Source organism: Puntigrus tetrazona, chromosome 3 (assembly GCF_018831695.1).
Source record: "Puntigrus tetrazona isolate hp1 chromosome 3, ASM1883169v1, whole genome shotgun sequence".
NCBI classification, from domain to species: Eukaryota; Metazoa; Chordata; class Actinopteri; order Cypriniformes; family Cyprinidae; genus Puntigrus; species Puntigrus tetrazona.
This window is the reverse complement of record NC_056701.1, coordinates 25,762,530-25,789,509: the sequence shown is the minus strand read 5'-3', so window position 1 is coordinate 25,789,509 and position 26,980 is coordinate 25,762,530. Positions and strand designations below refer to the sequence as shown.

Below are 26,980 nucleotides of genomic sequence, written 5' to 3'. Positions count from 1 at the left end.
CTTTATTGCCTTTTTGGGCCTTGCATCCTTAACTTCAATCACTATCCCACACCAATATTTATACATATACATCAAAACCTTTGATTTTAAGGAAGACTCGCTTCCTGTCCGTATGTTGCAGTAAATGGGCGGCAGTTTCATGGAGCCTCTGGACATTTGCTGGAGCGTCCTGATGTGTTCCTGAGGAAGACCAGCCTCAGCAACCAGGTACAGTCCCATTCTTCAGTATCACACGCTTCTATATGAACAAGACATTCTAACTCTAATAATCGAATTAACTCTAATCTTTTCTGTTGAAAATCTGTGGAATGATTCCGAATATGAAGCGCAAACAGTTTGCAAATACCAAATAATTTGGTCTTCCATCGCTACTTGGATTCGGACATAAATATATGAGTCAGTAGATCTGGTGCCATCTGCGCCAATCTGGTGACAGTAACAGTTAAAGAAACTGGCGAAGCATGGCCAAGTAAAACCCTCCCTATCCCACGTGATCGACTAACAGCCAGACAAGGGCAAGCTCATGTCATCAGCAAATGGGAGCGGCAAGGAGTAGGCCATATGGGCGGCCCAGTTCTGGATCCTCGTACGCGGTTAGAGTTTGATCTCAGGCCAGGACTGGAAAGGTGTTGGGTTTTAGCTGCGCCGGGAAGGGTTAGGCAGAGAAGACGAGGGACGCTGGGAGAGTCTGGGGTGCCGAACGTTTAGCGAACGGGACCGTGCGAGCGGCGAAGAACGGGCCTGCGCCGACATGTTCTGCAGGACGGTAAGACAGAAAGCCGGGTTTCGCATGTTCGTTAGCTTCTAGTGCTGTGCACGCTGGTACTTTGGCCACGTTTTTTTTTATTGGCAAGATGGAGCGTGCGAAAATAGATGCTCAGCCCTTAATGCAAACGCGAGCGCTACGCTGGTACAGTTAGGCACAGAGGGAAGGCGGTGTGGTTCGAAGCATGCTGGGAGATGTTTGCTTGTGCACGCTAAGCACACAGTCTCACACAAGGATGGAGGTGCAGCGTCTGCAGCTTTGAACAAGGCACGCGCTCTCCAGCCTTGGACACGCACGCACCTCTCTCTCGAAGCTCTGACGCCGATGCAGAATGAATACAGACGCCTCGAAGCGTCAGCCAGTCTGAAAGATAAGCTCTTGCACGCGCACACGTGTGGTGAGAAATGGCTTTGTTTTCGCAGGTCATGTGGTTTGTCTCTGCTGACAGCGTGCTGTTGTTTGCAGCTCACCTCCAATGATAATGAGCCCCATTTCACCCCTCCTCCCTCTCTCTCCTCCTCTCTGCTCAAACACACAAACGCCGTAGAGGAGGAAGGGGGCGTGGTGCCGAATGAGTAAATCGTTCCCCTCCCGTCATTTTAAAAACTATTTGTGGTTTATTTTTAGTTATTCATATTGTTATTTAAATGAGCAGGGTTTGAGAAGTCAGATATTACTGCTACTGTCGCTCATTGCTGATCTGCTGATACCTCAATCATCATTATGACTGATGAGAAGGTTTGTGTTATTAGTTTTCTGGGCTTACAGTCTTTACGCAATTAAGCAGGTTTAAAATCCCATAGACCAGAAGCAAGTCTGGATATCTCAAGACCAGAATATCACAGAGGCTGGGGATGGGCTCTTTTGACTTGGACCAGTAGGCAACTGCCTAGCAACCCCTCAGAACACCCTAGCAACCGTTTTCTCTGCCGTTTTCTACAATCTTTCTTAAGCATATAGAGTTCTTTAAGATTTTATTTTTTAGTTTCCCCGTTTTCTTGAGTGAATTCTACAAAGAAAAAAGTGAAATTATTTTTTTTTTTGTATTTCATAACAACGTTTATTGTTATTTTATTTGTTTGTTTGCTTGCTGGCGGGGTTGGTTCACGGGCAATGCGCACATTAAAAAAAAAACAGACACATCCAGATCATTTCCACAATGATCAGTGCAATCTGACAAGATCAGGGCGAATTTAAGACACGTCTTTCTCGGACGTTAAATAATGGTGCTTCCGCCGGTGTTTTGACGAGCGCAAACGTTAGCAAATCACGTCGCGTGATTCATTTTAATACTCTCCTCACGTACATTTTGCGTCTGAAAGGGAAACTCTCACAAATGCACTCGAAAGTAACCGTGTCCGCGTAAATCCTGACGGTACTATTTTAACGTCAAAAGACGGTTTGCGCTGGCTGATAGTGAAGCTGTTTTTTATTTAATAATAGCTACAGTGAAAAGAATGTTTTCAAAATAAATCATACTGACGGTCCTAAAAGCAGGCTTTCCCATTTAAGCAAATCCAAATTACTCGACTTTATCTTTTGAAATCCGAGCTGTTCATCATAAAGGAGATCCACCCTCTATCCTGTTGACCGTGTGCCTTCTTAAGTGTGGCTGAAGTCTTGTGTAGCTCACCTACTCTCCCCCACACACTCCGTCACGCTTCCACGACCCCCCTCCCCACCACACACACACACACACACACACACACACACACGCTCCACTCTGCATCGCTCGCCACAGCAACAGAGCCAGGCAGTCAGACTGTGCGCGGGAGTCGAGCGGTGTGGCAGAGCAACGGCGCGAAAGTGCAAGAAAGAGTGAGACAGCGAGAGAAAGAAAGAGAGGAGGCAATGGAGATGGAGGAAAGCTTTGATGCGGAGGGCAGTTTTGATGATGCCTCCTGTCTGTCCCCTCAGAGCCCAGGGTCCACCTCCCCGGCCAGGAGGCAGAATAAGGAGAAGGAGATCAAGGAGACCAAAATCACTGTGAGTACTGCTCACACACACTCACACACGAACACAGACGTATAGAGGAGACGCTCTGTATGCATCAGTCACAGCTTTAATAATAACATCGATCAGAGAGAGCCGGGATGTGCGAGTTTTGCAGAACTGGCCCCTGGGATTTCAAATCAGCGGCTGGCTGTTTCCCTGAAGTGTTTCGCAGATGTGAAACATCTGCTCAGTGTTTTGTGCCACTCTCCTCTCAGATGCCTGCGTGCGTGCGCGCGTGCGCTCGCGCGCGTGTGTTTGTGTTTCACGAGCGATGCCGCTGGAAGTTTGTGCGCGCGCTCCTGAGTGTGCGAAGACGCACTATGACCAGCGGATTGCATCACCGCTGTTTTGCAATACCATGTTTTAAAGGATTCGCCAACACGGAAGCGTTCGTAACCGTTCCCGAGATTTAACTGCTATGACGGAACTCCCGGGAACCGCTTCGAACGGAACCAAGCGGAGTGGCGAATCCATCTTTTGGAGCACTTTTTCGAGAAGCGCTCCGCGTTCTTGCATTACCGCGCTTGCCCACTCCCCAAGGGAACGCTTGCTGTTCCAAACGCTGTTGACCGGCGTCCAGCCGCACCGCGGAGGAGAGCATCGTGAACGCCAACACAAGCTGTGCGCTCGCTCTGTTGCGTGACATGGCTGATGCTTGACAGCGGGGATCTCGTGCGCGCACGCGGCGCTCGCAGCCGCGCCACTTCTCCTCAAACGATGCATGCAGCGTGAGCGCGGAGCCTCACCTGGAAACGGCGCGAAATAAGCGCACGAGACGCGTTCAAGAAACTACTCGCGTTGCAGTGCGTCTGGAAACGCCGCTGTCATTCACAAAGCGGCACGCTGCCACTGCAGCTCAGATTTACTCCCACCAAAACTCGCAGAAGCCCTTTCCTTCTGAATGAGCGCTGAACGGCCGCTTTGAAAGCAGGGATGATTTTGGGGGCAGCTCTCGTTTAAAAAAAAAAAAAAAAAAAAAAAAGCATTTTTGGGTTTCGGCAAGCACCTGTAGTGCTGGTTGGTGCCTCGGTGCAGCCACCACGGTGTGTATTTACACTGTTCTCAGAGGTTGTTTAAGGCAGGTTGGCTGTTATGTAACCTGTGGTGTGGATATAGCAAGAGATGTACAGATTTTCTGGCGCGCGCATAGGGCAGGTGAGGTGTCCATCAGAGGAGAGAGACAGAGACCGCCCACCGGGGAGAGGGAACTAGAGAAGACTAGAGAACCGGGGAAGACGTGGCTAGTCCAGTTTCCATGGTGACAAAGGCAATAGTACTGACTAATGGGTGTTGAAATAAAAAAAACACACACACAAAGAGGGAGAAATGAACGAGAGTGATATGGGAGGAATGAAAGAAAGCTGTCATTCGGCCTGTGGCTGTCTGCACTGGAAGATTTAGTATGCGCCAGGTACAGACCGCTGCTCTAGCATCCGTACGTGGTGTGCCTTAATAAACTCTGTTTCCTCTAACAAAGGCAGCCTGATCGCTCATTGAAGCGTGAGCGATAATGTGCAGTCGTTATGGTCAAATAAAGCCCAGAAGAGTTTTTCTTGATAACGACTGAATGCCTGAACACTGTTCCTGCTGTCACGCAACCTGCTTGGCAAATATATAAATAAACGAACGAGGGATATCGATGTGTTAATTAGTTTTAATCATTTTTTTTTAAAATTATGTGAGAATGAAAAGACCAGCTCAGATGTGTCGAAAAGAGCCTGTTTATGGCTCATTACAATAAACATTTAATTGCAGAAAGCTAGATGTCAGATTATATCGTAAATGATCATAAATTTCACATTATATTGAATATTAAACAATGAGTGCGCGTGTGTGTGTGTCTTATATAATGTATATCATAAATACCCCCCTCACGCGCACTTACATACAAATTATGTAGTGAAATATATAGAGAAATGTAGACATTTTATATTTGTACAAATAAAAATACTTTATGCATTATGCAAAAATAATATCTAATAAACTATGATGGACAATGAAAAATGAGTACTGCAATCTATACAGTGCAAAAATAAAATATAAAAAAAGTTATACATTATGCTAATATAATAATAATGATAATAAAACAATTAAAAATAGAGCGATATAGCAGAAGTACAGATATGGCATGAAGTATACTATATATTCTTTAATATACTAATATAATTGACACTATAATTCTATACTGTATACATTATAATTAATACGTTAATAATGTTTTTACAGTAGCGCTGATATACTGTAATATAAATGATACACATAGGTATAAACTATATCTATAGGTATAAATTAAATCTGAAAAAATCTGCGTTATACAAACAATAATAATAATATATAAATAATTAATAAATTGTGATATCGCCAGTAACATCGCGTGGTATGTCTATAGCAGTCAAACTGCATTATTTCATGCAAATGCTATATTTTTACTGTAGTACAGAGATACTGTAATATAGCTGATACTACCGCTGAGTTCTGTACCTCGCTTAAACGCACCTTTTAGCTAAAATCCAGCTATAAATATCAGAAACGCAGAGCGCATTACCCAAAGTGTAATGCACATATGGATTTCTGTATATATTACACGGTATTTTTAGCTCTCTCTGGAAAACGCACAAGTGATTCTCCATGACAACCACCGAACCGGAGACACGTCGAATCAATAGCGCGAGGGTGCTGGGGGTTTGAAAGGCCGGACTAGAAAGCTTTTACCTTTTGCCTCACCTTGAGCATCTTTTTGAGTATCGCTAATGTGGAACCAACTCACTACCGCGCTTGGAGTAATAGCTGGCTGTCAACGGCTGCTCTCGTGAACAACCGGATAGCGCGAACTAGACGTATATGGAGGCCGCGTTTTATATATATGTGTGTTTGCGAGAGTGTCTCGAGCTTAGAAATGATGTCATCCGTTATTAGTATTGTACAAATATTGTTTCGTGATGGGGATGCCCTTACAGGAAACGCAATTTGTCGCTTAGCAACAGAGGCCAGGCACCCTACAGTGCGCGTGAGCAGCGGTCGTGAACGGCGTGTGGGTGAATGTGCGCTGGAGGGAAACCTGCTGACTGGATTGGTGTTTTGTAGATTTATTTGTTTGCTTGCCTGGTGATTTTGTGTCCCTCATGCGTGCCGCATGCTATCATTAGGTCTGTGATATTTGCGGCTGTTCAGCAGAAATGGTTGGTTTTCCAGCAGCCGTGTTCATTACGGCATTAAAAGAGAGCGGGGCAGCAGGTTCATGGGCCCGTGCCAGACATACACTGGGCACAGGCATTCTGCTTACCCAAACAAATAATGCGTCCGTTTTTTACCTTTCACTATACAAGCACTCACACACACACACACACACACACACACACACACACACACACACACACACACACACACACACACACACACAGAGGAACATGGTTATAAACACATTGTTTGTAGTTTATTTCCAAACTCCTGATTTAAAGGCAGTGATTACTGCTCTGTCTGGGGAGCTTTCATGAATTAACTCACAATGAAGGAGTTCACCCAAAAATCAAGCACAATGACTTACTTTCCTCTGTGGAACATAGAAGGCATTTTAAAGAAGGTTTTAAGTGCTTTTTGATTTGTATTTGTTTTCATTCTGTCTGTTTCTTGTTTTCTTTTAAATTTATCTTTGTTTTGCATTTTGTTTAGTATTAAATTATTTATTATATATATATATATATATATATATATATATATATATATATATATATATATATATATATATATATATTATTTTTTTTTTTTAATTAATTTAATTTAATTTATTTATTTTTTTGTATGTTTAATGTTTTATATTTTGAGTTTAGTTTCAACTTTTTGTGTTTTGTTGTGTGTTATGTTTTGTATTTTGTATTTGTTTTACGTTGTGTTGTATGTTTTGTGTTTTATAACGTACTTTGCGTTTTGCTGTGTGTTTCGTGCTTTATGTTTTTGTTTTTTTTTAGTCAATAAAGTGATGTACAGTATTTGCATGACATGAAGCTTAATGACTTAACGAGAGAATTCATTTTTCGGTGAACCGTCTCTTTAAACAAACCATTTATTGCCAAACCTCTGGTTCTTTTTGTATGATGGTCATTGTAAAGTTTTTCTTTTCTTGACCTTTTTTTTTGCCAAGTTTTGCTAAGATAATTTGTTAATATTTACATTTTTACCCTTTAAAATGCATATCTGGTGGGCAATAAACTTCATTGCTATCTTGTTTTATATGCTGGAGAATATGTTTTTGACTGTTATTTTAAATACATTTATGATACACAATGATAATAATAATAGTGGTGTATTCACAGCATGTACCATGAGGGGGCTAACTGCCAAACTAACCCACCCAACCAAGAACCCACGGGCCATTCTGACTACAGTATTATTGGTTTATAATGCCTAAAATGTTTGGTAATGTTATTTGCATAAGAAATATAAAAACGAAAAGCGATACATATGAAATGCGCCCCTTGAGCAGAGCTGATGTTTGATTGGTGTGAGATTTCCCTTTTACCCAAACCAGTTTACTGCGATATCAAGAGCGCTAGCCCTCCCTGCGCTGATGCGAAACCGCTGTGGAGTCCCAAATGGTGATTCGGGTTACAGTTTTGGTGGATTTGAACTGACCTTACATCAGCACGGAGCAAGCCGGATTTTAAAGGATGTGGAGGGGGATGTATTCCAGCGTGGACAGAGGGTGTGCTGAGCTCCTGATAAGGGTGGCTCACCTCGCTGAGGAGTTATAAGGAGAGGAGATGAATGGGCTCATTTTGTGGAGGATGAGAGGGAAGGGTAAACAACGGGAGTGATAGATGTGGCGGCACTGTAAGGGAAAATCTAGCGGCCACGACGATCAGAGCGATCTTCCAGGCATGAAATGAACAAAGTGACGAGGCACGAATGAGTAAATCGGCTCGAGCGCCATCAGATCAGGGAGCGTCTGGGGCCAATGGACGGGGTCTTATCGCTGCGTCCGGCGTCTTGATTGTAATTGTGTGTCTTTGTGGTCAGTTTTGCGCAAGTTGCGTTGCGCCGTCTTGTCCATTTCGCGCGAAATATGTAAATGCAAATGATGCTGATGGAGTCGAGGAGTTAGCATTTAGAGGTGCTCTGCTGTGAAGAGATAGAAAACATCTGTCGTAATTATATATATATATATATATATATATATATATATATAAGAATATAATGTATATACATGTAAATATTTTCAAAATACATACTGTATGTGTGTGTATTTATATATACATTATAAATATACACAGTACATAAACTTATATGAAAAATATTTTTATATATATATATATATATATATATATATATATATATATAAATAAAATGCATTGTAATTTTTCATTTCAAATATATATATAATATTCATTTTAATTGCTTATAATATTTTGTTTAAACAAGAATATTGTAAATAATAAAAAAAATTATATTCTACATATTTGTTCAGTGCTGTTTGCAAATGAAGGCTGCTCTTAGTCTTTTGCGCAATGACCTTTAACCCTGTGATGTTCAGCTCTGCCATTTTTTTGAATACAAGCTGAAAGCTCATCGCAAAAAGCGTGCTTGCAGTGACGCAATAAATTATATACATATCTACGTTTTCGATCACAATTCCATTTCAATTTCCATTTGTAAGGCACAAACAAACTAGCAATATTATCGCGATATACTTGATGTATTGGAATAAATTTCACGAGACCGCGACCACATATAAATACAGGCATAAAACGTGCATCCCTGTGTCTGGGCACGACCCTGATCAGCAGTGTGTGGAAAAAAAAGTCAAAACAATATCAAATTGTTCAGCCTCAACGGAGTTCAAGAAAATGACATGAGCATGTTAAATGAACGTCAAAGCTAATAAAACATCGTCGTCATTAACATAGCTTTGCAAAAAAAAAAAAAGCTTGCTTACAAGAGGTTAAGACCAATTTGTTTACAGTGGTGTATTTGAGCATGAATAAGTGTGTGTGTGTGTGTGTGTTTGAGGCACTGAAGGGCTATGGCAGGAGCACATCCTGTTTGGCAGTGGCAGGAGGCGGTACAGATGGTGAGCATTACATAATTGCAGTGCTTACAGGCTAATTGGAGACGCCATGGACCCTAGAGTGTATACTCAAACACTTTATGAGCGCGCACACACACACTACTGCAGTCCGAGGTAGAAACCGATTTTGGAATCTCACTCATAACTACCTAAGCTTGCTTCGTGGTTGCGAGCGAAAAAACTGGCTAGGTTTGCAATGCAACCGTTTACAACATACCTGCATAATACAGGTCTCGGGTGAAAGCCACTGTTCTTCGTATTTTCTCTCAAAATACGAATGAATTGAAGCTACGCACTGCTGAAGTGTTCCAGTCAGTGAGGTCCCAGCTTGCAGGGGACAAAGTTGATTTTGAGGTAAACGGATGGAGCATGCAGTGCACATTGTGTCTAATTTAAACACTGTAGCTAACGAGTGGTCTTAAAAGGCTTTTATTTCAGGGGGTGGACTTTGGTAAAAGTGGAACGATTGTCCATCAACATTTATTCATTTTGTTCTTGCCTTTATACATCTCATGGTCAGAGTTGTGGAAACAAGGTGTGCTTAATTGCACTGATTGGTCACTTGTAGTGCACTTCAAATCTTGTAGTGCACTTCAAATCTTGTAGTGTACTTCATATCTTGTAGTGTACTTCAAATCTTTTAGCACTTTATTTTAAGGTGTCTATGTTACACCTGTTACCTGTACTTTTATTATAATAACAATAAATTATGCATATTTGTTCCAATTAAACTAAACCTTTATCCTAACCTTATCGTCCTGTAAGTAGCTAGTTAATATTACTCAGTACCAAACATTTTACTTGCAGATAATATAATATCAATGAACTAAAGGCCAGTGTACTTTAATTTAATTTGTGTTTATAATAAAAGTGGTAGCGATGTCAAATTTAAATGTTCTCTCTCTCTCTCTTCCTCCATCGCTCTGTCCATCCTCAGGCTGTTATAGGTCACGGCCTATATGACCAGTCTTTCTCTTTTACATGGTGACCTTTCATTGGTCTCCCCTCTGAGACTCACACAAGCCATCCCTGGCTCACCCCTCTGAAAATAAAAGCAACCCGACAAAGCAGCAGACCGCGAGCTGACCTTCCTCTGTTTTATCTCACCGCAGATCAACTGCGTCACCTTCCCCGTGCCCACGTCTGCGCCGGAGCAGCAGCTTCTCAAGCCCAGCGAGTGGAGCTACTGCGACTATTTCTGGGTGAGAGACAGAAAAGAGCACAGCCCCGTCTGCCGGAGCGCAGTGGATGAGTATCCGTGCTGTACTGTAGAGATTAGTATTGGTGCTGGGTCCGTCTAATAAAAATGCAGAAATCGGCTCATTGCTTTGACAGACCTGTGTCGCAGCGCACAGGGTCAGCGCCAAGGCTTTGCCAAATGTGAGTAAAATATGGTTTGGTAAAGTAAATTAAACCGAGTACGTGGTTTAGAAATAAATGACATTCGCACAGACGCAGGTGATGTGAAGTAAAGTGTGCGTCTGCTAAAGAAACTCAAGTCATGAAGGGTTTTCAGTGTTTTGTTCACACGCTGCATATAAAGCTTCCAAAAGGAAAAGCTTTGCTGCTTTATCGTAGTATGCTTTTTTTGTTTTGACATTTTTACGACAGATGGCATTTGATTCAAGGCCGTGAATCATTTACTTAATCGGATATATTATATATAAACTAATACAATTATTTTAAACCATAAAATTAATTTTAATAATCTTTTTTGCTATGTTTTTATTTCATTTTAAACAAATTTAAATTACATTTTGTAGCTAAATATACAGTACATTTTATTTTTTTATTATTATTATTACTTTTACTTATTTAGCTTAATACGTTTTATTTTATTAGATTTTAACTAACACAATGCTGTAACGAAAACAAAACTAGCATCACTATATTATTGTTCATATTGATGTTTAACTTTGAGGTATCGAGAGATGTGCCTGTGTTTTTCAAAGCCATCAGCCTTTTAAGCGCCGGAACGATAAAACAGGACAAAACTATCTCTCAGACTTACAATGATGTCCATATCTAGAGACGGGAATATCATATACGCTTTACTTGAGCTAATAAACAACCACTGAAAACAAGCTAGCAGCCGCTCAGCAAAACTACAGTATTTAGGATTTATGACCAGCATATTTCCTCAAATTATCACCACTGACAGGCTGTTTTGTACTTAAATTAATCAAATTACTCACGGTTCACTCGCCTGGGGTCATCCGAGATGCAGGTGAGTTTGTTTCTTCATCTGAACAGATTTGGTGAAATGCAGCATTGCATCATTTGCTCACCAATAGATCCACTGCAGTTAATGGGTGCCGTCAGGATTAGAGTCCAAACGGCTGATTTTCAGCTTTAAACTGTTGCTTCTTGCTAAAATACAAGTCGCCCGTCCAAATTATTGCTTCCTCCAGCAAAAATCGCGAATCATGAGAAAAATATGCACAGATCAAACAGTTAACGCGAAAAACAAACGCTACTAAACAAAAGCGTTGGCGATTTCGATACGAGAAGGCGACAGGGGATAAACTTTATCGCTAAAGGGAGCCTTGTCATAATGATGGATTTGTTTTTCCCAAACATGCATCTTTTCAGCTCATTGATGGCGTGTGGTGTGAGTCGCCTTTGCATTACGGTGATATTTTTTACCAGCTGTTTGGACTCTTGTTCCGACGGCACCCATTCGCTCCATCGGCGAGCATGCTAAATTTCTCCAGATGAAGAAACAAGGTCACATACATCTCAGATGGCCTTGGGGGGCGAGAGCGTTTTAAGCAAATCGTAATTTGAGATCGAAACGACATGCAGACGTACGCACGTATGCGGGGCGAATGATAACAGGAGCGTTTTGTCAGGAAAGATTTTTCCTGGCTTGTTTCTCAAGCCGAGCGTGCGAAGGGGTTATGACACTTCTGTCATGTGCGGGACGGCACGTCGGCGGCCGTCACAACAGCAGACTCTCACACCTCCACACACGCACAGAGTGAAAGAAAAACATATTTCATTAACATGCTGCGCACACAGACTGCGTCAGGAGCCCTCACATTACATTAGTCATACCCTCAACCACCCATACACACCCTTCACCGAAACGCGCCCTCACGGCTACACCCCCTCCCACACACACGCTCTGATTCATGCAAGCCCACGCTGTGACTCACACACACATGTGGCCGCTCTCTCACACACACACATCTGATCTGGCTCACGTGTTGTTGACAGTCTGGTGGTGTGCGTCTGTGTGCGTAACGTGTCTGTGCTCTGCAGGCCGATAAGAGGGACCCTCAGGGGGCCTCGGTGCCAGGGTTCGAGGTGCTGCTGCAGAAACAGCTGAAGGGGAAGCAGATGCAGAAAGAGATGGCAGAGTTCATCAGAGAAAGGTGGGCAAGCCTCTCTCGCTCTCATACTGACATCATTCTTACATAACGCCTCACTTCCTATTGCCTTTTGGAGTTTTATGTTTTATTTTACACACCGAAAACTATCAAACGTTTCAACGGTTTTCCGGTTAAAAATCATAACGTCCTTAAAAGACATATAATAAAAGACGACATGAACATGTCTTTTTTTCCAGATTATTATTATTATTGTTTTCAGTTCACTGAATGAATTGTTGACCCAGAAATGAAAATCGTCACGTCCTTCCAAACCCACAAGCCGTTCAACGGATCTTAAATCTTAAACACGGATCAGTTATAGTTTTAATATTTTCTAATCTAGTCAACGTCTGTGCAATTGACGTTTTCAAGCTTCAAAAAGTTCATTAAGAGAGCATAAAAAAAATTATATTGTGAATCAAGCGATGTAATCCAAGTCTCCTGGAAATATATAATGGCTTTATATGATTAACAGATTTGCTTTAGGCTTTTATTCGCATAAAAAAACGATCAGACGCACATACATAGAGCACATCAAATAGGATAAACGTGAGCTCGGATCTGCTTGTTTGACGCGCGTGAATCAGTGAGGCATGTTTGACGTGCTTTATTGGTGCATTCGATCGTATTTACAATGTAAACACGGGAAAACATGTTAAATGCAATAGACGCAGCATCTGTATTAATGGTAAATTTGTTCAAATGAATGAATGAATTTGCAATAAACCTATCCGAGATGCATGTGCAAAAAAGAACATTCATGAACAGATTGCAAACGCCAAAACACCACGGATGCACATTGTTTGTCTGGTCATTTTGCAGAAGCGGAGCTATACAAAAATACGGCTTTTTTTTGGTCTGACGCAAAATTTATCAGTGGAGAGTATTAAAATGAAACACGCAACGTGATTTACAGATGTTGAATCGTCAAATTACTAAGATGTGTGGCTTAAAGGAGGCAGTAATTTGCACCGCTTTTGGTATATTGTGCTGGTCATTATGGAAATGATCTGGCTGTGTTTGTGTTTTGTAATGTGTGCGTTGTCAGTAAATCACACAGAATCAGCGCTTTTATGAAACTGCGCTCTGACGCTAATCTGCATTGTTTAGTAGATCTGGCCCTTAATGTGTTATGCAATTTGCAATTAATGCAACAAGAACAGATAGCCACTACAAAATGTACAGCGATGCTAATACCGTGATACTTATATAATATTGGCATGATACGCGTGGAGTTCTGCCAGTAGTGCTCTATGAGATAATGCCACATTCGATCTTTCTTTTCTTGATGAATGTTTTGACGTTTCAGGATAAAAATCGAAGAGGAATACGCCAAAAACCTTTCCAAACTCTCCATGTTCCCGATGGCAGCTCAAGAGGAAGGGTATGTCACAAAAATGATTGTATACTGGACACAATATTAGCTGTATTTCCTTCACGATTTTAACAAATTTGGCATTTAAACACTTTCGAGCATTGAGCTCTCCTCCACAGATCATGCTGAGAAGATGTAAATGTACTAAAATGATGTTTAATAGATGAAGGCATTAAAAATAGACTTACGCGTGCTTAGTTGCATTGAACATGCTCTTTTGTTGCCTGTATTTAAAGATATGTACTTGCAGACAGTTAAACAAAAGGCCTTGTTAGCGAATTTAAAGAGAGACGCATTCATGACAGTTTTTTAACAAAGTAGACTGTGTAATAAACATGAAATAAATGTAAAACAGTAGCTTTAACCGTCTTTCCTGGGCTCTGATTTAGGACTCTCGGAGAAGCTTGGGCCCAGCTGAAGAAGAGTCTAGCCGATGAAGCTGAGGTCCATCTCAAGTTCTCCTCAAAGGTGGGCCATTCTCAGTTCTCTGTTGTGACATTTCTCACTCGAGGTGATATAAGATCCAGCCGAGAAATTGGCAGTTCAAGCTCACGCATTGCCAGGGAAGATGAAGTATCTGGCCTTTCTTTCATTTCTCTGCTGTACTGAGTAGCTTCCCCTCAGAGATCTTATTAGCCGCCCGTATGTAATGAGCTACACAGCTTTCTCCAGTCTGCTGCCATTTGTCTGTTTCCACCGCTGTGCTTTCCCGTGTTCACACTAGCGTGCTCCATTTAGCGGCGGTGTGGGTGATTAATTGGAGGAAGATGGAGGTGATTCTGCAGTCTTATTCCCTCAGATCGCGTATGATTTACGGAGACGGCGAAACAAAAAAAGCCTTTCTTCACCGAAACATCACCATCATCATTACCGAAGCAAAAACTCGATCCAAATACACAAAGCCCACACACCTCACAAGTTCATTTCAGATGCCGTCTAATGTCGGTGCCCAGATTTGCCATGCAGCTGTGTAACTGATGCGGAGGATTTTGTCTCCAGCTCCAGAGTGAAGTCGAGAAGCCTTTGCTGACCTTCAGAGGAGACAACTTCAAAAAAGACATGAAGAAGTACGACCACCACATCGCTGACCTGAGGAAGCAGCTGGTCAGCCGTTACGCTGCTGTGGAGAAGGTACAATTGCTTGTGAAAACGAAGCGCACTTCATTGTATTTCAGCGTACTTAGTGTATTAAAGAAAACGATCGCTTTATTTTAAGGTTCGATTCTCTTAGTTTACAAAATAGCATTAACTTGACTTTTCCCTCAAAAATCTCCTATTTTGCTGCTTGTTACTAGTTAGTAAGGTAGATAGGATTAGGGATGTAGAATGTGATGATAATATGTGTTTTATAAGTATTAATACACAGCCAATGTGTTAGTAATGTGCATGCTAATAAACATCTAGTTGACAGTGAGAACTGGTCCCTGTACTGAAGTGTTACCAGTACATGCATATAATATTAATACAATAAAAAGACGCTTAAGTATGCCGAACATAAAGCACGCTTTCATGACTGTGTTTCTTAACGCACTTAAGCATCCTTTTAAAAAGAGTACTTTGTAGTGATTTCAACTTTTTCAAAGTTTTGCTTTCAAGTCCATGTAAAGTACTTGGTTATAAGTTTAACTTTAGTGTGTCATTTGAAATTCCACTTAAAGTGAATTTATTTTAAATTGTAACTTCACCTTTATAAACGTGTAATCCCAAATACATTTAGAAGTAATTGTGAAAGTGTGTATAAAGATGTACTCAAGTCCTATTTAGGAGGGTTAAAAACACTTAAAAGTGGCACTAATTGCGTTTACTATAAATGTAAACTATACATTGTTTAATTGCAGATATTAAGTATTAGATTCAGTTCACGTTTGAGCATATTCTTTTAAAGTATATTCTTACCGCAGTAAGTGCTTTTTCTGGAATTATGCTAAAGTTTGCCTTCTTTTTCATGAGAGAACTTTGAGGCCATGCTAATTTTGTCAAGCATATTTAATTAAAATGTCTTTTCAAGTCTGCGAGTTGTTGGTACAAATGGCTCCAAAATGTTTCCCAGAAGCCATTGTGTCAACACGTCTGTTCAAACTTTTTGCACGGACAGCAGATGGCCGGATGAGAGACGAGAACACATCAGAACGACGCCTTGAGTGTTTCACTTGTGTTCATCCCGCTGATTAAACATCAGCGCTGACCCCCAGGCCACGTATCCATCATTCATTTCCAAAGAGAGTTGGCCTTTCCTGGCGACATGAGCAGCGGCGACCATCGGCGACGCAACGAAGTTGAGCACAGTTTAACTGCCACACAACGCGGCAGCCATCACCGCGAGTACAGACAGTGAAGCTCGTGTGATCCATTGCTTCCGCTTCGGTGGAAAATGGAAAATGTTAAACTGTTAGTTGTCTCAATTCAGGGTTGAAAATTTAGCAAATCCCATAGAAAATGGAAAGAACGTCTGATGTTTTGGATTGAAATTGTAGTTGACTGTCCACATTGTTTTCTGAAGGTTATAAAGGCTGATGGTTAGTCTTTTCACATTGCCTTGTGTTGTGTTCTGCAGGCACGGAAGGCTCTAGCGGACAGACAGAAGGATCTCGAAGTGAAAACGCAGCAGCTTGAGATCAAATTGAGCAACAAAACAGAGGAGGATATTAAGAAAGCCCGACGGAAATCCACACAAGCAGGTCAGAGCATCAGCGCAAAAGCGGTTCATTAAGCCCGAGCTAGTATGGTCTTGCTGCACAATAAACCTGAAGATGAGATGTTACTAAATCCTTTTTGGAGTTTTGGAACTAAAAGGGTTACAGTGCTATTTCAGGTTTGTGAGGGTGATATTTTGGCCCTGTAGTCCAAACGTATGAAGGTTTATTAAACCATATATCATATCTGAGAACTGCAGCACAGGGGAATATTACAAGGAACAACGATTTAAAGGGATAATTCACCCAAAAATGAACATTCTTACGAGTTTGGAACAACACGAGGTGCATGAAGTAATTAATGAGTTTGTGAAAAGTTTTTATCAATTATTTAACAATGGCTGATATAGTAAGACATACAGTAATAAGAATATAAATATCAAACTCGAGGAGGCAAAAACAAAACAAAAAAGCAACTTTATTCAGATGCTGATGTTTATATAGCCAAATAGTAAGATTAGATTGTGATAGTTTGTAATGTAAATCAGTGAGATCTAGAAGAGTCTATACTTCTCGATAATATGCCTCAATAAGACATTTCATTGCTTATTTTTAATCTCAAAATTCTGTAGTTTGTGATAGCATCTTAAAATATTAATAACAATATCAAAAGTTATTAATATTTCAACGGACTTAAATGTTTTGTAGGTTTTTGATCATGTTGATGAAGAGAGGCATTATAAATGCGCATATCGAATGATCCAGCAGTCTTCATAGGGTTAAGAAGTTCATTAAAAAGCTCTGGCTGTGTGCAATTATACTAAGACTCCCAGAATCCTCGAGTCACCGCCAGTTTGCCAGCTGTCATAACACCGTTACAGACTGCACTGGCAGACAAACCCTGGCTGCTCAACAGGACCGACTTCCCCGATAGTCTCTCGTTCTAAAACTTCCAGTCATTCTCTTCCACTCAGGATGGATTGCAGTTGAAACGAGCCCTCCGTAATCTGGCGTCAGTCCTTTTTGTGTTGAGTTAAGGAGCTTTCTTTGAGGTGAAATCTTGCGCGGGGCGCCATTGTTGTAGTTTGCGGACACTGTGGAGATGAGACTGTGTTTCCGAGCGAGGGAGAGGCATGACGAACGGGATGGGAGAGAACAGCGCAGGGAAGAGGACTCTGGCACAATCCCAGGAGCCTGTGTTTAAGAGGAGCCAGGCTGTATTGGTTCCAGACGGAGTTGGGAAAGGCATGGAGTAATGATCTATTTTTGCAGTGGGAAAATGGGCCTCGTGGGAACTGACGGTCAGCGATGCCAAGCCTCTTATTGCTCCGGACGCCTACAATCAATGGCGAATTTGTCCTGAGCTGGCCACTCAATGCACCCGTAATGCAGGGAGACCTGGCAACCCTGAGGTTCACACGGTGGGACGCGACACGGGGAAGAATTCACTCCACCTTCAACCTGTTGGCCTGAGTGACTGGTGCATTATTGAGGAGCCTAATGGTGTCTTATTCAGCGTCTGACTCCATCAGCACAGAGGACCAAATGACCGTGACAGACTCTTTAGACTATACAACACTGTGAGAGACGTTCCTGCTTCGACGTTCAACTTCCCAAACCACTACGTTAATGTGATATGCATAACAATGCGCTCGCTTCGAAGTAATAGAACGTACGATACTACGTGGTATTTTCATCGTTTTAGAGTTAAGGTTCGGAGCATTAAGTACTATGGAGTACCATGTAAATGGTATATGGCTATATATTGAGAACTCGTCTTCGACTTCAATAATTTATTGACAAATTTGCATGTTTAATGCCAGTTAATGGTAAACAAAATGTCATACTTTGGCGCGTTTAATTTTCCCCCCTCTGGCAGACAATATATAAGATAGGAGACCAATCTGTTCCCGCAAGCGACTGCGTTGAGAAATATCACTGATAGATTGCAGACAAAGAGATTTTTAGGCATGTCAGAGTTTAGTTGACTTTTTTGTGTTTATTACATATATTAACTAGTGCTGTCCAAAATAAAATGTTTTTTGTTCACGTATAATATGCATGCATGCGTGCTGTGTATGTTTTTTATGTCTAAATACACACACGTGCATGTATAAAAAAAAAAAAAATTGGTTTATATGTTAAATATATGTGTTTATAATATAAATTACATAAATATAGACATGTAATTACATGTGCATTTTTGAAATATATATATTGTGTATGTGTGTATATATATATATATATATATATATATATATATATATATATATATATATATATATATATATATATATATTTATAATAGACACAGAACACACATATATTATGTATAAAAATTTTATTTCAGATATTTTATTTTGTATGTGATTAATTGCTTGACAGCACTAACGTTAACACTCAAAATTGAAAATAATTACATTATTTGCATTACATATTTTTTGCAAGAGAGTAAGAAATAGTCCAAATCACTGAACAGTAAGAAATAAAGTTCACAAAATGAATAATTACTTACATTTCTATGCAATTTAGCACAGTTGTCAGCAAAACAGTGAGAACAGGGCTTTTTACATGAAAATATCTAATTGCAAGGGCATGATTATATTTTATGATTATGATTATATTTTATTATTTATATTATGATGATTATATTTTAGACTAAATGAGCAACCTGCTAAAGACCGATATCTTACACAGACTTTTTCCACCAGGAACATCCTAATAATCACCCAGAATCATTAGCAATGCTTAGCGATGCAAAGCCACAAGCTGGCGGCCAGCCACGATATTCTAGCCCGAATTAAAAAAAGGCGACGTGAACACCTAGTTTATATTATTGAGCTGGTTTGTTATCGATTACAGCGAGCTGTAAGATATCGGTGTCGAATGCCGTTTAAGATTCAGTCAGCTTTGATTTTCTTTGTTTGCGGAGATCTTTTCCAGCGCTTGACTGCAGGAGACTGTTTTAATTGTTCGGCTGCCAAGAGCTTTACAGTGTTTTCCTCTGCAGCCGAGCTCTCCAGAAAGCCCCTGCGGGATGTTTATCCGCGCGTCTCTCCGTTCCCGAGCTCCACGCGCTGAACGAGTCTCGGTTTCCGCTATCAATCAACGGACGGACATTGAGCGCGGCTCGACGCCGTTTTCCATCGATAATCACGACGGCTCAAATCACTAATGCAAATGTCTTTAAAGCCTGGATCTCATTTCCATATAGATGGAGCGATCCGTTTCTCTTTTTCCCCTCCGAGATGTCGATAGTCTTTGTCTCCTTTTGCCCCGGTTTTACCGTTAATTGTTCGGGAACGCGTTTCCCGGTGAACGGTGTTGAGGTTAAACGGTACCCGCGATCACCGCGTTACGGTGCGCATACAAATAGCGTTAAACGAGTCAAGGCTGACCCCTGCTGGTGAAGTCAGGCGCTGATTAAATAAGAATATGGCAAATAAAGCTAAAATAATAAAATAGTTATCTTTAAAACAAGGTTCGTTTACGAGTTAAGCTTGATTTAGGAGATGTAAAAATACCATATTGAATCATCATCTGATCTCGTGAAGGATGCAGTGAACGCTTCGGAAAGAATTGCTTAGATTTGTTTAACTGCATGGGATTGATCCTGAATGGTTTCTGGTATGTTTTCACTATGTTTCTTGGCTTCAGTCTGAACGCTTTTGAAATGTGTATCGTCGGATCTCTCGGTTTAAGCACTGACCGCACTACCTTTTCTTTTTCTGTTTCATTTTTTTGTAAATGCATGTACGATTGTCTCTGTGTTTCCTGTGAATAGGTGATGATCTGATGCGCTGCGTGGACCTTTACAATCAGGCTCAGTCAAAGTGGTTTGAGGAGATGGTCACCACAAGCCTGGTAATTATTTGTTATTTCATCTCTCCCCCTAGTTACCTGCATTTCTGAAGTTTCTAGTTTCTGAATTCTCTTAATGATTCTTCTTTATGGGGCTCGTTCATGATTTTGCTGCATATATTATCCATAGCAGCCCTTTAATTATTATTTTTATTATTTACCTTTTGATCGTGAAAAAAATATAATTTGAGTTGCTTTAAGCTTTAACAGCAATATGGGCAAAACACATTAATGTACTAAAGTTAAACAAACTGTTTTTAACAGTAAATAGGTAAATGTAAGCATGAACTAAACAAACCGGGTCTAAGATGATTCATCACTGATTTGATTAAGTAATGAACTACAAATTCCATAAAGCACTGCAAATGTCATCATATAATTGTCATTATAAAACTTTTTGTTTAATGTTTTTTTTTAATATAAGTGTAAAACCATATATATTAAGGTTTCGATTCACAGAATTGATGCACAGGTCCTCTTTTCTGATTGGTGGATATTGGTGGAGGATTGTGGGTAGTGTAGTTCTTTACAGGGAATTTAGAAACACAATGCCGTATTGAAATACAATATTGTGGCTTCTGTGTGAATACCACTGCTAAATCTCCGGACTCATCTGTACGTCTGCCTTGAAAGGTTTATACTTTATTAATAATGGATTTTACCCTGAAGATAGTAACAGTAATAGTAATGTGCAGGCTGATCTCTCTGTTTGCGCTCTGAAGGAGTTGGAGAGGTTGGAGGTGGAGCGGGTGGAGACGATACAGCAGCTTCTGCGTCAGTACACCACACTGCGGCACGAGACGGACATGTTCAACCAAAGCGTGAGTAACAGCAGCCAAACTGACTAACCCGACTTCATATTCAGATATCATCTGCAGCTATTAGAATTTCATTTCAAATGATCTTTCATACGATCTGAGGATCTCATTAAGTGAGCTTTGTCACGTGCTCCGCTTCTCAGGGCACAGAAATGCCGCACGAGCTTTTCTCAGAAATAATTATGGTTTTCTGAGACATTGTGCTCAGAGAGTGAATGAGCTGGTGTTTTGAGGAACACAGTGAAATCAGTTCACACAGGTGTCCTAGCAGAGGAGACGCAGGTGTAGAGAAGCGTCATCCGCTAACATTTGACATCCACAAAATAACCCAGATGCTTCTCCACATAAGGCTGGATCCTCATCAGTCCGTCCGCATCCATCAGTTTTGACTTATCAGCTACACTGAAGACGTTCTTCCAAACGGATCAATTTGTGTCACTCAAATGGTATTTACTGTCATTTTTTAAATATTTCGTTATATTAATCCAAAACATTCACGAACCTATATGGGTCTGCATACATTTTAAGATAAGAATACAAAAAATACAATTAAAAAGTGGAAATGATTATTATCCAAGCAAGAAACTTCCTCCATTTCTCAGTGTTTGTGCTTGTCATGATAATCTTTTGTTACGTTATGATTTTCTGAATCAAGTTAAAAGACACATTAGAAAGCCGCACAGCTCGTGTTTTTAGGGCAAACAGAGAGTAAACACCTGCTCCAGAGCCCTCGGGTGTGCTCGTGAAAGCTGCCGTCTTCACAGGAGACCGGCTGCCAGCGCCACAACTTCACAGAGTAACACTCTCCATAAGTCTGAGTGCGTTTAACAGATGGGTCTCAAACAGGATCTCAGCCTTAGTCTCCTGTGACACTCAACGAAACGGCCAAAATAGACTTTTTTGAAGACACAAATGCTATATGCCTTTATAAAAATAAATATTACACACTGAGCAGAGCTGAAAACCTACAGACTGTGTTAGTTTGAGGAGCTTCTATCCGTTCAAATACTAGCATCTGTGCTGCCTTCATGTGCTATCGGAGTTATTGCAAATACAAGCTTTCTAATTGGAAATTAGATGTGAACCTCTCTGTATCTACTACTGGGAAATTCTGAATAATTTTAATACCAGAGTTTCCATAAACTGAGGGGACAACCATTTTTTTGTTGTTGAAAGAACTTCTCACTTCAGCTGCATTTATTTGATCAAAAGTACAGTTGCAACCAAAAGTTGTCTGTTTGAATATTTTTTAATAGGCGGTTTATCCCTGTGATGCAAAGCTGAATTTTCTCCAGTCTTCAGTGTCACGTGATCCTTCAGAAATCATTCACTGATCTGATGCTCTTGAAACGCTTCTTGTTTTTATCAGTGTTGAGAACGGTTTGAACAGAAAACACAAAAGAGCAGCATTTAGTTTAAATAGAATATATATTTAGTATATTGCACTTTTGATGGATGTATTGCATATCTGCTGTATAAAAGCGAAATTATTTCCCCCCAAAAGGTTTAAAGTTTACATTTTACTAGCGTTTGTGGTAGCAGAAATCTCAGACCTTTGTGTTGTTTCTCAGACGATGGAGCCGGTGGACCAGCTCCTGCAGAGCGTGGATCCTGCCAAAGACAGAGAGCTCTGGGTAAAGGAGCACAAGACGGGGGATCTGAGACCTGTGGACATGGACATCTAGACAAAACACACACACACACACACACACACCACACCACACTATATGAATCTACCTGCATGCCTGTCTACCTGAGTACTTCAACCTCTCAGCCAAAGCCATACAGGTATCATCCCTCGAAGCACTGCTTGTTTTGTGGATTTCCACTGAAAATATTAGATAATTACAAACTCAAAGCTTTATGGAAGATTTTCTTAACGTCACGTGGAGCGAGTGGCGGGAAAGGACAGCAGCACAGCAGACGCGTTATGATATTGAGTAGCCATCCATATAATCCTGCATGTCCTTTGAATAAGATGCTACTTAAGACTTCCCGGTTTTGTCTATTATACATTAACATGATTCAACTAGTCGGGGCGCCGCTGATGGAGATCTGAACAAACGCTGTACAGTAAAACACCTCTGCCGCAGTGGATGCCTGTTACACAAATTTCATCCGATCAGTTTCTTTTTTTTTTGTCTCGTTGGTGTTGAAGTAGTGTAAGCACACTGAGCTACACAGCTAGTTTGCAGATATTTGCATTTGCCTGGTCTACAGTGTGAGTCAAACATGTAAACGGACAGCTTCGGGATGCCACGCGGGGTTCAAAAACGTAAAAAAAAAATTATTAATCGCTAACAGAAATAACCAGCATCAAAGTTACAGGCAGGGGAAATAGGTTAAAGCATATTGTATTGTTAAATCTGTATTGTATTGATCATTTTGTTTTCTTTGCGACAAGGAATGCAGTGAACGTTTTTAATGGCATTTTCACAAACTCCACACAAACTGCTGGCGAATCAACAGCCTTGCTCACGAGAAGAGGGGTCAGGTTGCATTGTTTAGGTATGGAATTGATATATTTTCATATTTTCGCAGATTTATTTTACGAAACGCATGTTTCGTCTAAATGTAGGACTAGTTGTGTGTGTAGTTAATGGATGTGTAAGTTGAGTGGTGCTGGTTAGTCCATTGATTGTGTTCATGGAAGACTCGATGGCAAAGTCATGTAATTTTTCCCAGTTGAAGCCAAGAAATCCCCTTATGCAGCCAGATTTACTCTGTTGGCGTCTAAATTTCTTCTGCGTAGTCGCTCTAAAGCAGTAGACTGTTTCTTAGTGGTGAAATTATATGGTTCGGCTTTGGAATCCGGGAGTCAATCGAAGGTGGATCTTCTAATGATTCGTGTTATAATGTACACCTTTTAGTGCCTAAAGGTTAATTGCCTTGGAATGTTCACAATCTGTTGTGTTAAGTGTTTGTACATAACTGTAAATATGTGCGTGGTGTTTTTTTTCGTCCGTATTTGTCGTCAGGCTCATCCCGCGTCACGCGCGTCTCTCCGTAGTCTTAAGTCGTAATATGTTTTAAAAGATATCGTAAACATTTGACTGATGGATGCCACCGTTTTCTGCTGAATGCACATTGTCATAGGCAGCTAAATATCACACTGTTCGAATACTGGAAGGTCGATGAAACCTCGCAATTTTCAAACTTTATATGGGGAATTTGATATATTTATATAGCGCAGAAATCAAAGCACACTTTGGGTAATGAAAACATCTGTGCTTTCATTCAAATTCCTACTAGATTTGTATTTATTTTTACTATCGATCAATACGGGAAGGAAATCATTAGTGGTTAGAGTTAAATACATTTCCCAGTAAAATCAAACATGGAATTAGTGTAAAAATAAATAAATAAATAAATACAGAAATACATGATTTGGATCACAAGCGCTCAGCTGAAAACATCGTAAAAATGCATTAGCATGTCTGATAATGTGAAAGAAAAACTAAAATTCATAAGAAAAAATGCTGTACCATGAAAGGTTATGCATTCAGGTTATTATTTACTTTATTATTTGGAAGTTACTAACAATCGCTCTTTTCACCTAACATGGGGTATGACTGGTTTACATTTGCTGTTTAGCATGTAACGGGTTTTACTGTGTACTGCATTGCCCAAGCTATTCTAGAACTACATGTTGCAGAAATTGTATTGAAACTTGATGTCAATGGTGTGCATTACGTGTATTCTGAAGAACCGTTCAGTTGAATGTCTGTGTTCCAAACTAGACCTTTTATATATATATATATATATATATATATATATATATATATATATTGTAAATGTTGATTTAATTGCTCTCAACTTAAAAGTCTTCATTGATAATATTCATTTATCAACATGTTTATCAAGATATGATGTTTATGTTGAATTTGCCCAGGAAATGACTACATTGTCTATAATAATAATAATAAAAAAAGAACTCTAATTGTTTATCACCATTGAGGTTTTGTTTTTGAGCAACACAAGCATGTATTAAACGGATGCCATATAGATGCTCAGAGATCTCAAAAATAATTGATTGTTAGCAGCGATGACCAGCATCAAAGTTATAAGGAGGGGGAAAAGCTAAAGGTATCGTCATTCAATATTGTTAAATCTGTATTCTTCTTATTCTTTTATTACTCATTTGCCACATGCTGCTTTATTTTATTTCATTGTATTCAGTATTGGCTTGATGTGCCTTCAGTTCAGTATTTTATTTTTTTAATTTAATTAAATATATTGTTTTATTTACATAAATAACAAAATGAAAACAAAAGCATGCACTTTCCTGAAAAAGAAAACTCTCAGACATCAAATATCACTCTGTGTGATACTATCTATGATAGTCTTTCACATGTTTGTTTGTTTTTTTTTTTTTTTATTAATATAACTTCTTTTAAGGTTATTCTATTCCTAAGCCAATCACTTGAGCCTCCAAAAATTGGTCACTCAAAAAGTGTCTACCATAATATTGGAGTTTTAATATGTTGCTAAAATGTTGTATTTCTTCAGAATACAGCCCTGTTAATAGAGAAAGATGCTTTCTGCATGCAGAGTGTAACATAACTTTTGCAGATAGCCAGCCAAACTTTGAACCCCTGCTTCAAAACAGTGGCATACTAAACCAAAAACCCATATTTCCATAAAAAGACTTCTTTCAAGTTATTTTAACTTACCCTACTACTAATAACGATACTCTCAAGTGACATTTTAGCCCTTTGTTTTCCACTGAGTCAAAAGCAGCTGTGCGGCAGAGCTCTGGCCACTGTTTTGCAGCTCACTGTTCCACTGCTGAAACCAGGGCATGCATTAGTCTGAGCCAAAGACGGCTTTAAGAAAAGAAAGAGGTAAGCCCCTGTGTTTCAAGCTTGTCCTTAGAGCTTTGGCCGTAAGCAGCGTCAACATGATAAAGATACACTTGGGGTGAGAGCTCTTTCTAGTATTCAAGTTTAGTAAGTCTAAACTTGCTTAGAGACTCAAGACTCTTATCTCACTCTAAACTCAATCAGATAATTAAAGATCCAGGTAAATACACATTTTGAGCCAGCTTTGTTTCTGTCTAATACTATTGTGTACAAATGTAGATCAGTAACTTTCTGAATAAAAAGTGTGGTTATATGATACTCCCAATTATTTTAATTAATTAGTTTATTAACTTTTTTTTTTTTTAAATCATGTGTTTTATTATGGAATTGTGTTTTTGTTCTTTATTTTGTTAGTTAGCTGTATTTTTATTTTTTTACCTAATCAAAATAAACAGATTATTTGAAATTTACAATGAAAAACATTGTATTTTTCTTTATATAATTATATACAGTATATTGAAATGATTGCAAAAGAGTATGAACAAATATATTGACATTGGTACACCAGGTTGCTAAATTATAATACAAATACATGGACAGAAACCAGTCAATCCTGACTGGCTTGTACATGATTATTTTAACAGTACAACAGTACAATCTTTGATCTGAAATGGGCTGAAACCGAGTTTTGTTTTTTTTTTTTATGAATAATTGGCATTGGTGGATTGTTTAGTAATGACGCAGACCTACACGCTTAATATGCATTCCTAAATTTTCACATAAAAATACTCTAAAATTCTCTTCACCATTTCTACACATCCTAAGAAACACAGTACAAGAAATGTGTTCTTTAAAAATTCTCCAGTCACCTGCTAAACAGATGGTTTCAGAGTCTGATGAATGCATATTGAGAGCTTAAACCACCTTAACCCTGAAGGGATCTAAAAGAGGAGAGCCACTGGACCTGTGGATTTGTCTTACCTGACCTTCAGATCCTAAGAGGATTGAGCAGAGAGTTGGACTGTTAACACGAGCCTAATTCGATTGGACCTCTTATCGATTAGATTCTAAAAGCAATCAAAATAGCAATGAGGCCCTTCAGGTAAAAGTGGTGATGGTCCACAACATAAGACTTGTATGTGTTGCAAGAAATTATACATTTGTCTGGTTCCTGGCTCTGATGTGTGCATGGATAGAGTGGCTGAACATCTCCCATTGCGTGGCCTGGAGAAGCAGTCAGGTCGTGTAGGTTTAGTATCAAATTAATAGAAATCAGTCTCATGGGAATGTGGCCG

The 26,980-nt window shown here is 39.8% G+C and overlaps 1 protein-coding gene across 3 annotated transcripts; it reads left to right on the top strand.

Annotated features, from left to right (window-relative positions):
• Positions 1 to 566: 566 nt before the first annotated feature.
• Positions 567 to 23,166, top strand: LOC122342159 (growth arrest-specific protein 7-like). 3 transcript variants are annotated; one of them, XM_043235964.1, is made up of 11 exons: positions 567 to 766; positions 2,684 to 2,752; positions 9,935 to 10,024; positions 12,087 to 12,199; positions 13,506 to 13,580; positions 13,961 to 14,039; positions 14,571 to 14,702; positions 16,126 to 16,249; positions 19,989 to 20,068; positions 20,788 to 20,886; positions 22,455 to 23,166. In XM_043235964.1, the coding sequence occupies exons 1-11, from the start codon at positions 752 to 754 to the stop codon at positions 22,566 to 22,568; spliced, it is 990 nt and encodes a 329-aa protein (XP_043091899.1). In that variant the 5' UTR covers positions 567 to 751; the 3' UTR covers positions 22,569 to 23,166. The 3 variants fall into 3 exon arrangements, with proteins under 3 accessions (XP_043091899.1, XP_043091900.1, XP_043091898.1); XM_043235965.1 differs by lacking the exon at positions 2,684 to 2,752; XM_043235963.1 differs by lacking the exon at positions 567 to 766 and having other exon boundaries at positions 2,490 to 2,752.
• The last annotated feature ends 3,814 nt before the right edge of the window (positions 23,167 to 26,980 follow it).

What these genes read in the sequence shown, in the direction of transcription:
- LOC122342159 (XM_043235963.1), top strand. Translation starts at nt 2,618, where the DNA reads ATGGAGATGGAGGAAAGCTTTGATGCGGAGGGCAGTTTTGATGATGCC. An exon ending in GCTACTGCGACTATTTCTGG is followed by an intron (nt 10,025 to 12,086) that starts GTGAGAGACAGA and finishes TGTGCTCTGCAG; the next exon opens with GCCGATAAGAGGGACCCTCA. An exon ending in CGGACATGTTCAACCAAAGC is followed by an intron (nt 20,887 to 22,454) that starts GTGAGTAACAGC and finishes GTTGTTTCTCAG; the next exon opens with ACGATGGAGCCGGTGGACCA.